General features: G+C 36.5%; 1 protein-coding gene across 1 annotated transcript in view; it reads right to left on the bottom strand.

Annotated features, from left to right (window-relative positions):
• Positions 1 to 11,101, bottom strand: part of tgo (Aryl hydrocarbon receptor nuclear translocator homolog tgo) — a 194,821-nt gene extending 183,720 nt beyond the window's left edge. The window contains exons 1-2 of the mRNA XM_089650664.1: positions 10,920 to 11,101; positions 10,603 to 10,651 (exon numbers count right to left, since the gene is read on the bottom strand). Coding sequence (XP_089506790.1) covers positions 10,603 to 10,651; positions 10,920 to 10,947 — 77 coding nt within the window. The 5' untranslated portion in view covers positions 10,948 to 11,101. The remainder of the gene's footprint in view (positions 1 to 10,602; positions 10,652 to 10,919) is intronic.
• Positions 11,102 to 13,172: the final 2,071 nt, after the last annotated feature.

Genomic DNA, 13,172 nt, shown 5'->3' with positions numbered 1-13,172 from the left:
GTAACCTCACGCCAGTCGTGATAGTCTTTTTGTCTCCCCAATCTCGGGATACTCATGGTATAGTCAGCATAATAGATCTCTCTCTACTCTCTCCTCTCTAACCAACAACGTTTTTTTGTCTTTTTGTCTTTTCTCTTGAACACAATTTGTTTCTCTCCAAACGTTTTTTCATCATTGGTCTACCAGGCAGGTAAACTTCAAGAATTTTGACTATAATAATAACCTGTCCCCGGATTAAAAAGAAGACCAGCAGCCCTCCTCATCACCTGCAAGCTGAGCTTCACTTCTTTGCCGCCTTCACTTCCATCACTCACTTCTCTCCAATCTCTGCGTACCAAAAAACACCCGACCGCACCCAAATTAGGTGTGAGTCGTGCGTGCAGTTGCAAATCAAGTTGTCTCATCATTCAAACCACATTCAAAAGAACCAACCTCAGAGCATGCCAGCTCAAGGTTAGTTATGTTCCTGCAATCAACTACCTGCCGTTTGTACAAATCAACCATTTGCCGTTGTGCAACCAACCACTTGCCGTTGTGCAATCAACTATTTGCCGTTGTGCAAACAACCACTTGCCATTGTGCAATCAACTACCTACCGTTTGTACAAATCAACTACTTGCCATTTGTACAGATCAACTACTTGCCGTCGTACAATCAACTACGGGCCATTGTACAAATCAACCACTTGCCGATGCGCAAACTCAACATAATAGCCATCACACGCATCAATCATCAATCAACTTACTGGTATTACTCCATGTCTTTACCAACTTCATTTCACCTTGACAACCACTGCCCCACCTCATCAGCATAATGGAATTCACGCTGGTACAACATCAGAACCCGGACACTTCCGGCCCTCAGCATCACCATCTCTCAACCACAACCAAGAAGCACAGTTCAATTTCTATGGCCCTAGTGATACTTGAGTGCAATCTCAAATGGGTCAAGTTACAGTGAAAGTGTAACTTAAATAACTTCAGTGAAATTACGTCTACTTGGTACTCAACGAACACTACGCTCTTCAAACTTAGCTTACAGACCAATGAAATTTTAGAGTCAGGTTGTTGTCTTTTCATCACTGCATAACCTTGTATGTTTGTCTTTTCATCACTGCATAACCTTGTATGTTTGTCTTTTCATCACTGCATAACCTTGTATGTTTGTCTTTTCATCACTGCATAACCTTGTATGTTTGTCTTTTCATCACTGCATAACCTTGTATGTTGTCTTTTCATCATTGCATAACCATGTACTCTTTCTTCTTTGTTTTTTTGTAAATCACACTTTTTTCTCTCTCTACTCACCTCACGACAAGATGAAGAGGATTTTTTGCGCCTAAAGCTTCATTACCACGTCGCCTTTTACTGGCGGAGGGAGAATGTGTTACGTAATATAATCCCCCTACAGTTAAAACAATGGTCACTCTACAATAAAGAACGTTTGGCCACCTTACTGACCACGCGGCCAGATGTTAAAATCACGTGCTCAATAGCAGACCGTCGGCAGCAAGCAGCGCGCTCCCCGTTCCCCGACCCCGCTTGCTTGGCGGCGCTTCCCCAGTCCAGCACCGGCCTCAGCGGTGGCAACAGGGTCTCTTGTAAAACGGACCGCAAACACTCGCGATGACTTGCATAATTACGCGAACGGACGCAATCTCGTCCCAGTTTCCTAATTAATCGCTATCAATCTCCAATCATGTTCGTAATCTCGGCTCAAACCAACTCCATGGAGTCCCGTTCTCGTGTAAAATCCCGAGTGCACATCTTCATCTCAACTGCCCCGTCGCCTTCGAGCGCGGGAAGATCTGGCTCAACATGACCTTCCATACCACTCCTCAAGACGAATCGTAAGCTTTCAACCTATCCCCTTTTCTTGTGTTCAATTCTCGTAAATTCATGTAGAATCCACGCTTGATCCGGTCGTCATAAATTAGTAGAGAGAGTTAGTAGGGAGATCTATGTCAACCTGTATTTCTCGAGACATTTAATATACCTTGTGCCTTACTACTCATGTGTTATTATTATGTGATAAACCTACCCTTTGACCTCCTAACCGATGGACGAGCCTGATGACCAAAGAAGCTGCCCGCCCCTGATAGTACACGAGTCGCCTGCTCTACCATTTTATCTGAGCTTAGCCAATTTAATAACCAGGTTCGATACCCTTTAACCATATGTTAGCACTGCATATAATTATGATTACGTACTCATTATAGCTTATTTTTCTAAAATGTTTTTCTTCCTTTATTATTTTAATAATAGATATCTACATCTATATGTTATACTTATATTATCTATATATATATATGTACACTCATTTTTCATGCGTTATATAAATTGATATTATTATCTAAAAAAATAAAATAATAATTTTTTAAAAGGGGACTTCTCAAAAAAGTTTATTGGTTTAAATATTACAATAAATTGTCTGATTCTCTCGGTGATTGCGTCCCTCCTCAGTGCTTAAGAGGAATCCCAAAATTTAGAGAAATTTTTATCCGAAATTTAGGGAAAAAAATTCGGCATAGCATCACTGCACCACTCCTAGCGAGGTGGCGGAACAGAATCAAGATCAGGAGGTGGACCAACCAACCTGATTGGGAGAATGATGAACCACCGAGAAAATATTGGAATGTTTACTTGCTGCGTTGTTTATCAGTGGCCTTTTTATTCAGGAGACCCCAACAAAACATTTGGCGGTCTCCGTGGTCGACGTCGAGCTGATGTCAATAAACGCCCGGGTTGCCGGCAATGAAATGCAAAATCGATTGTTTTTTGGTTTTAAAATTTGATCGCCTTGGAATATTACAAGTGCATTAATTAAATACTGCGAGTAGAAAACATCTTGGCCTTTGCCATAATCGAGCTTTTTTAAAAAAAAATTATCAGGCCAATAAAAAATGCTTCGAAGTGTAAAATCTCCTACTTACGAGCCCCTCTTCGGATACGGTTTTATGTTCAATATTGAAAATTAGGTTCTTTAGATTATGATCGGAAAACACGGCAAAAAATAAAATAAAACTTGCATTTTGGCGATGTTTTTTACGTACATCAAAACAGGTGGCCAAAGCGGGAATTTCAACCTTATTGCCATTTGAATAAGGAGTGCATGGTTTCGCCCTATTCCAAATGTTACACGCCGAGGTAGAACGCCTTAATAATGTTTTTTTTAAATGCATATTATCAATGAAAGCAAGTTATCATTAGTGAAGACTTATTGTATGTTAGAATTTAACAGTCAGAGAGTTCACCAACGCAATAATCCATCGACAGCAGGAGAGATGAGATAGAGGAAGTGACTTATCGGGGACGAAGGATCGGGTGGGAGATGAAGGATGATCCCGGGATTTGCGGCCGATCAGCCGTCATTACCGCGCGCCCGTCTCTACAAATCCCCATAAATATTCAACGGGGTGGCGCCGCACCCTCAGGGCTCGCGTTCACATCAAGAATATTTGACTCTTGTCTCAACTCCTCTCTTATGCATTGATATTTTGTTTGATAATAGCTATGTCTTTTTGGTGATGTGTGTGGAGGGTAGTTGTAAAGGAAGGAGAGCCTTGAAGAGACCCATGGTGTAGGAAGGAGGTAACAGAAAATCAGCACAAGGTAACCTAACTTTCCAAACATGAACTAAATAAAACATTTTTATGAGAATACCACAACGTGAAAGTGTTTGGGACAGTGGCATGCCTAGTTGTAGAATTTTGTGCAACAGACAGAAATGGGGGAGAGTAGAAAAAACGTAGACGAAGGTATGGAGAAAAATTATTGCTAATATATTAATGTATAGAATCTCTTCAATTTATTGGTAATATGGTTAGAAACGGGATTGTGGGCCTTAAAGAACGAATTAACAGGTTCCCTGAAAGTTTGGTAAATAATGAATATAGTAGGTATTACATGTTAATTAAAATCCAAATAATTCGCATTACTTCATGATATATCTGGGCAAATGCAAGTTTACGATGTCGGAACACGTTGCCTTGTTTATATATCATGAAGAAATGCGAAAAGATATTTTTAATAAATTAGCAATAATCATTTCCCTCCGAGTACCTACATGGCTATACAGATCTAGTCTGTAGACTGTTGAGTATCCCTTACTCTGGAACGCGGGACAAATTTACTTTTTCAGAAATCAAAACGCCAACGTCTTTAACAAGACAACACATTTCCACCGTCGTTTGATATTCAAATCGATGACTTCGTATCAGAGTGATTCATTCGAAGCATCGATTCTTTCAATATTTCGGGGTACCTATAATGGTTCGATTCGAGCATATTAAGCATTAGAAATAAGCGAAATACCTTTCCCCAATTTCTGTAATAATTTGTTTTTACTTGCGCATATTAAAAATGGTTCCATGATAACTCAACACAGTGACAATTCAACACACTTTTCAAAAGTGATATAAAGTCATTAGAAACGATAAAAAAATTATTTTTTTAACCTAACCTAACCTAACATACTTAACCCAGCTAATAAAGTTTTTGTTTCATTACTTTCCATGACTTTATATAACTTTTTAAAGATGTGATGAATAATCATTGTGATGATTTATCCGGTCACCATTAAAAATCCCATAAACCCGTCAACTGTGGATGGGACACCGGTGTCCTCCATACAAAAATCGATGTAATTATTTAAAGCTATTTTAACCCTTATGTACACAGGAACTATATGAATAATAAGTTTAGAATCGCTTGCGCCAAATATTGCTTTAGAAAATACTTTTTTTTTAAATTGATGTATGAAGCTTCTCGGCTTCTCTTTGACGGCTTTGGAATAAATTATTTGCGATTTTCGGTGTCATTTTTTCTCAAGGTCACGGATGTCAAACAGTCAACTGGTTTAACGCGAAGTCAAAAAAAAAAACGTGAATATAATTTGGTCTTTGAAGCGGGTTTTGAAACCATTACAGGGAGTTTGAACCCAGATCCCGATTGGGGAGGCTTTCCTCCCCCGGGAAGAGGGAATACACGGATTAGGCCAGGGGGCAATTTAGGTGACATATCCTGTCCGCCCAAGCACTTCCGCCGATTTAAGGACAACATATCGATACTGTGGTGGCATTACGAGAGACTCTGTAAGGCATGCTAACTTATTTATTTTAATGTCACGTTTTAGTAGATGTAACCATTTTCAAGTTTTGGTTTATCCGTGTTACTTTCAAATCTGTCCAAATAAAATCGAAACCCATAAAAAAGACGTAGGTATCAAAATTAGTCAAAACAAAACATTAGTATAATATCGATAATGATCAAACCCATATAATATCAATAATGATCAAACACGTTTTTCTCTCTAATTAGGCATAATGAATAATATGAAGTGTAATATAGAAAACAAATATAACTAATTTAGATTTCACATGGTGTTTGGAAACTCGTAGTACAAGCGGGAAACTGGTGAATCTACATTTCATTTAGAGTAGATTTTAATTTTTTTACTGTTTATTGAGTTAGTTTATAGTACATACGTATATAAACTAATATGCACAAGGTATTACCAAGTTTTTTAAATACATTTATTCTTCAGACTTCAGGCATTTCATGATACATTCTTAATCCTTTAAATACTAAGCAGATCTATGACTATTCATATGCGGCAATCCAATTATATTTATATGTCAGGTTTCGTAATTAAGAATATTTTTATTTAAAAAAAAATCCTTAAAAGAATTTTGGTATTTGCTAACAAAAATTTAAACACTGTATAGTAGTCTCTTTTTTATTGGAATCCAATTTATGTCTGAACAAATCTGTATATATCAAATTTGATGTTAAAAAAAAAATCGGCAGCTTGGGAGTTAATATCAGCTGTTTGATGTTTTTTAAAGTGAGAGCGGCTCCAAAAGTTTTGTAACTATTTAGTTGAGTCGAGCATATGGTGAGTCTGAAAAGAAGCGGACAGGGAAGATTGGGAAATATTCGATTATTCGGACCTGATCACTAAACACGGATAAAGGCATTTCAAGCAACGTTTCTATTCTGAATGATGATCTTCCACCAGGGGGATACCGAGAGTATCTGCCAGTATGAAGCCTCCCTACATTAAAACTACCAGCAGTCTGCATGGAAGAGATAAGTAATACAAAGTAAATTGATGCGAGACGCGGAGCAATCACAGAACCACACTAATTTATCGGCTCATCTGTATTGTCTGTTCCCAGTTTAGTGGCGTTGTCGTTGGGTTTGAGTGGTTTCGTGATTCGCCCCTTCTCGACTGAGGAACTGGGGGCACCTAGGCCTCCACTGACTCCAGTGGGTGGTAGGTACCAGGCAGCCCGGGAGAGGAGAGTGGGGCATATCAAGTAGTCAGGTAACGCAATTAACTGCTGCCTCACACCCCCACGGTACAAGCCGAGTACAAACTCCGTCAAAAGCCGGCAAACACTAAACACTCACGAGGCATTCACCGTGAATACTGCGTGTAATTTGGTTATATTGTTCATGTACGAGGTATCCGACATTGAGAGATTATCTCGGTTAATATTTGAGGAGGTAACTAATCTAGTGCAACAATTTAGGTTTCATAAATAGACAGTGAGGGTAACTAGGAACTGTTTATAAATCAATGTCTTCTTCTTTATTTCGACTGTAAGATAATTTTATGATATTTAATGAACTTCCTACAACGTTCAGATTATCGCCGACCTGTGCGCATATCAGACTAGCTTTCAAAGTTGCTTTATTTCTGTGTGAGGTGGAGTTAGCATTCAATTAGTGAACTAACTAAGGATCACGCCATTTTACAGAAGATGGGCCGACATTGAATTCTGTCTTGACAATAAATATTTTAGGTGCCGACTATAACTTGATAGTGCCTTGTTATTGGGCGTCCACGACTTCACTGACAAATCCTATATCATATGCCTATCACGCTTAAACCATCTAAGCGTCCCTTTCTTAATATGGATCGTCGGCTTAAGATGATTTTGGTATCTCCACATTACGGTCGTACATGGATATACCACAAAGACCCAATTTCTACGTTATTTGATCCACTCCTCTTCGAGTTTCAAACCTCACTGCCATGCATTAAGATTGGTATAAGAACTCCATTGTAGGTGTACTGCTTCAATGTGGAATGTTTCAATCGATGAAAACATAGACTAATCAGTTGTCTATCGTCAAAGCCATTGTTTTTAATGGACAATAAAAATTGCTTACGTCAAAAATAAAACACTCAATGGTGGCAACAAAACGAAAAGGGGTTGGGGGTAGGTGGTTGGTTGCAGCCCGCGGGGCTCGCAACACAAAACAGGAGGACCCTCTCAGCGGCGGTGGAGGACCTTCGAACAACCTTATCGGGCCCTCGAGGGCGTGGGGCGGGGCTACTAGATCGCCTTTTCTAATTTTCATTATAACCGCGCTGCACAAAGCAAGGGGAGACTTCTGTCTGGCGGGTAAAAAATGCGGGGGTGGAAAAATGTTACGAGACCTGCCCCCCCACCCTACTCCCTAGCCCCGCTCTCCCCCGAATAAATATATTATGCATGCACGCTAGATGAAGACGTTGCTTTGGCTTAGCAAACAGGGAGTATTGTGGCATACTAATTTATTTAACATTTTAGGGCCATGTCAAAATGTACAGAGAAATCTCACATTCTTCACTTTTCTTGAAAAACATGACATTTGAACGATACTCACATACAGTCATAGTGAGTAGACCAACGCCTATGATATCGGTCACCCCAAGTAGTTCGCTACATTTGGTGACTTAGCAGGGGTTAGACAAAAGTTTTTTTCTGTTGCGTTCGATAAAGACTTTAAGTATTTTATCCGTATCCGTATGTAATAAAATGTGTGCAATAAAATGTAATTTTGTTGAACTGCTTTTGAATTATATATAAATAATATATCTCATGTAATGCTACGTATACATACACGAGCCGAACTGCCGAACTGACCAACCTTGCAGTAATAAGGCTGCTTTACTTTAGCTTAGTGCGTAGCATTCTCGAGAATGGATCTCAGGTATGGGGGCCAGAGGACACTGTCTATGTACTAATGGTCGAGAAGATACAAAAAAAGTTTTTACGATACCTCTACATGAGAGAGTTTGGTTATTACCCATGGCTGTTTCCAACAGCATTTATCTTGGGAATGCTGGGTGTATGCAGCCTTAGTTCCAGAAGGGATGTTGCATTACTCCTGATGGCGTATAAGCTACTAAACGGTTTAGTATCAATACCAGACATTCTGGCTAAAATAGGATTTTATGTCCCGGATAATTTTGCGCGAGGCCGCCAACACAGGCTTTTGATTCTTCCTAGGTGCAGAACTAACTTACCAATGGTGATGCCCTTGGGAAGAATCACTAGGTTAATTAACTGCCTCGCAGGAAATGTGGATATTTTCCACATGTCCTACAACGTATTTAAACGTGAAATATTATTATTCAATACTTAAAATAGTAAATCTAAATTTGAAACTTTTTTCTTTGTCCCACTTGTAAATGTACCTATTTGTTATTCACTTTTTTGTAAATGTTAATTATCGATATTGCAATGTTCTGGTTCATACTGTTTTTGCAAATAAACAATAAATAAATAAATAAATAAATAAACTGAACCTCAACTTATGGGAAAGGAACGAAGCAACCGCAAATGGGGTGAAACGCCGCTTGCAGTTACTTTGTTCCTTTCCCGTAATTCGTGGCTCGGTTCGCAAATGTATACATACCATTATATGGCAATTTCAAAGAATCTTAAATAAAAATAAATATATTTTTATTTTTTTTTAATTCTTATTATTTATTTGTAAGGACTTATTATTTATTTCACTTGATACCATTTTTCCTAACTTATAATAAATTATCATAAAGATTATAGATATGGGGTTGTCTTTGTATTATCAATTTTTAAAGAATAATAAAAGGTGCCATTTAATTTTCAATTTATGAAAAAAAAATAAACTCGGGAGATAGTAATCAAACACATTCCAACAACATATGACATCCATTATAATAATATTATTAATTTTATCCCACGTACCTACGTGTGTATTTTTATAAACAAACATAAATTGTTTATGTAAAAGCCGCAAAGAGATTCCTAGAGAGATATTCTATATGACGTCATCCACAACCATCCTAAAATACTTAGATAAAAATCTCCCTTCTCGCACATCTTTTGTGAAAAGAAAAAGGCAAACGATACTAGAACGATTACGTTATTGTAAGACCTCTCTCTGGGACTACTATTATATATAACCATTACTATTTTCTAGGGTAAAATGTATTAGTAGTATTTACTATAATAACTACAATGATCAATTCAAAATTCGAACAGTCTTAGTACCCAACAGAAAATCTCTTTTAGAAAGGATTGTCAACCTACCTACCATAATAAATACTGGTTTAGTTAATATCACGCTACATTATAGGTTTGGCAATTATGCAAAATTTAGAACATGCTGTAAAAAATCAAAACCACGATCAGTTCTATGTAATTTTTTAAAGTTGGACAGTACTGCATTATAATATGGTGTTCCGAATTGGTCAATCTGAAACTATTAAGTAGCATATTCTTAAATTTCTGCTTAAAAATAAAAATCTGAAATATTGTAAAGTGAACCAGACATTGAGAAATTTCATTCTACTAGTGCCATCTGTGTATCTTATGGCAAATAAACTACACATTGCGAATGTGGTAGGTGCCCTCACTGCTTAGAATTAAAGAACAAATAAAATAAAATAGGTACCTACTTTTTAAAGACAATGAGACAATAATGATTAAAAATTTGGATAATGATTTTATTATTTTTATACCAAATTGTAATATTATTTAATGTCATTCATGATATAATTACGTTCAGGAAAAAATTCAGTTTTCGTGAATGGTATTTTTTTTTATTCACATCCTATACTGATGATCTAAATAATTCGGCCTCATAAAGGAGATAATAAATAGATCTACATTAGTCGGCGTAGACTTCACAGGTTCATAATAACCGTAAAAATTCTGGCAATATACTGATTAGTTTTAAAACCTGGAGAAATTGAATTATTCAGGTATCTTACGATTCATGTAAATTTATCAAGTTACGACAACACCCAGATCAAAATACCTCTTTTTTCTTGACACATTTTTAGCATTGTACATATTTACAGATGATAAGAGAGTTAGTTATATTATCCACTGATTACTAGAACCCCACGCGAGTAACTTCAGTTGCGGTGACAGTTGGCGACTATTTCAAAATACATACAAATTTTAAAAAAGTCTACCTAGAGTCACGTTACCTCGCATGTACATATCGTAATAGATTTTGATGCATGCAAGTTTTGCAACGCAACTGTTGCCAGCAATTACAGTTGCTCGTGTGCGCCTGAGCTTACAGTTTTCAAACAAAAGTGAAGGTTTATTTAAACAAATATCCGAATTGTGAATTTGCAAGGAATACCACTGTCTGACAGACCAATTATATTTAATTTCAACGGTAACATAAAATTTACAATAAATATCCATAATATATTATTTGCATTACCTACTTTGGAGTAACACTTTGGCAGTCTTGGCACATCACTTGGTGGCAATTTTTTGCGCAATAAACATTGAAAATTTTAGAAAAATAATTTAACATCACTTACCCTATACTGCCAGCGCGACGTTTATGGATGACCTTAGCTGGGTCTATCCCTGAAAATATTTAGAAGACAAGAGAATTAAGAAATTGCTTAATAATGACACCACAAAAGAGTCACACTTGCAGCGAAAAGTGTACACAAAAACGAATGAAAGCACCCAAAAATACTGATCAGCGGGAATTAACGCGGTGGAAGCAGCTTCTAAACTACTTATCCACTGTAATTTCATTCATATTTGTAACATTTTACCAGATTTTGATGTCAACAAGCCACAATATCAATTTGACAAACGCCAAGGACGAACGTAAACTTTGACTAACCTGGATAAGAATGAGTTACTGCAGACATCTGATATAAAACACATTCGATGACATTTAACCACAATTGAGACTTTTAAGAAAACAAAACCGATTTGTAAAAATACGGCGCTAAACAACTATAATGACATCAAAAATGTGAAAAGTTCTGTTTACAACACCACGATCGCCATTTTGAATATGTCGGAAACTTCACGCTAGTGAAAGTGCGATCACTGGCCAAGTGTAAAATTGTTCCTAACTTTGTGGCTAACGTCAATAAGTATGAGAAATCTGGGGTCAGATGTTCAAATTAAAAAATTATAAATTTAATACATAATAAAGGAACACAATAACCGGCTTCGACACAGCTGTGCCTTCATTAGGACACTAATGATAATGTTGAAACGCCTCTTCTTCCAGATTGGCAAAAGCCGATGTTTTCATTTCCCAAGTTTTTTTGAATTTCTTTCATTTTAATTTTAAGCCATTTTTCTTGATAATTATTTTAGATGCGAGGGCGATATAACAATATAACATAGCCCTAATGAATATTGAATGTTGAACTACACAACAATTTTTTTCTCCTAAATACAGCCTTATTAAGACATTTTTGTTTCCTAAATACAGCTTTATTAGGTCATTTTTGTCTCCTAAATACAACCTTATTAGGTCATTTTAGTCTCCTAAATAAAGCCTTATTATATAATTTTTGGGGATGCTGTGTGGAGGGTCTTCTTGAGGAAAGGAAGGAGTGAGCATGGGTCATTTAAATTTTCAATTAGAGAAGTTATGGAAAAAAAAATCATACACTACATAGCCATGTATTTGAAGAGAGTCGCTTATCAAGTTTACAAGCCAGTGTCCGGCGAACGACTGCCACATCTTCCGTCTACCACGCAGTAAAGGTTTCTTCATATTTAAAAGTTCAACAAGTTTGTGGTATTTCCATACTATCACGAGGACAAATATTTACAAGACGCGATAAAACCTAGATTAGTGTGCTATGATACAACACAGTTCCCTAGACTCCTAAATACAGCATTATTTTGAATTTTAGAGCAGACCCGTGAAAATCATGGATGACTGAATTATTTAAAATTTGAAAATAACACTTAGGACGGGATGATTTACAGAATTTGAACAACTATTCAAATTTCAAAGTAGATTTTCAAGTTCTGTGAAGGTTCTATTCAAGTCCTGTCGTTATATTATTATTGGCCAGTTGTTTCACAAAACTGAAATAATAACAGAACTAGAATAAAACCTTCACAGAACTTGAAAATCAAATTTGTAAATCGATGAATTGTTCAAATTCTGTGAAACAACCCGTCCTTAATTTCAAGAAAATCTGAGTTCCATACTACGACTTTTCATAACGTTGAGTCAATGAAGCTACTATACTTCTCCCTTGTGAGATCACGGCTAGAATATGTATCTCCTGTATGGTCTCCAATGTACACCTGTAACTTACACCGGTTGGAGAAAGTACAAAGGAAGTTTTTTAGATATGTTTAATACAAGTTGAGACAGCCTGTGATTAATATCGGCTACAAAACATTAATGTCTAAACTAAAAATACCGCTATTTTCTACCCGGAGAACTATTAATGATATTCATATACTTTTTAAATTACTGAATAACTTCATAGACCGTCCTCAAATTTTGAGTATTATTTATATTCGTGTCCATGACAACCATAGCACTAACTATTCATATCACTCCACACTAGCGCGATTTCAGCGACCTGCTAATACATATACAAACCTTTTCCACTGTGACAACCATAGCACTAACTATTCATATCACTCCCCGCTAGCGCTATTTCACCGAACTGCCAATATATATACAGACCTTTTCGATATATTTAAAACCTCTCCATGTAACTGATAACTTTATGTAACTGATATATTTCTGTATTATGTTTGCAAAATATTGCTGACATGTATGTGTTGTTTGTAAAATGACAAGTATTTATTGTACTGATATGTATTATGTGTGTACTGATGTTATTTCTGAATGATGTTAGTAAATTTACATGTAGGTATTATGTTTCTAAAATGACCAGTATTTATTGTACCGATATGATATTTCTGTATGATGTTTTTTTCGACATGTATTATTATGTTTGTAAAAGCCTAATGGGCATTAAATAATTAAAAAAATAAATAATAATGAACAATCTCTAAGAGTATAACTTTTACAAGTTATATCACATCTCAGAATATAGATTTAATTTAGTATAACTAGCGCAGAACAAATAAAAAACACAGCACA

This window comes from Hesperophylax consimilis, chromosome 3 (genome assembly GCF_061612785.1).
Source record: "Hesperophylax consimilis isolate HC1 chromosome 3, BYU_Hcon_1.0, whole genome shotgun sequence".
In the NCBI taxonomy this organism is placed as follows: domain Eukaryota; kingdom Metazoa; phylum Arthropoda; class Insecta; order Trichoptera; family Limnephilidae; genus Hesperophylax; species Hesperophylax consimilis.
Note: the sequence above shows the minus strand (reverse complement) of the source record. Positions and strands in the feature narration are given on the sequence as shown.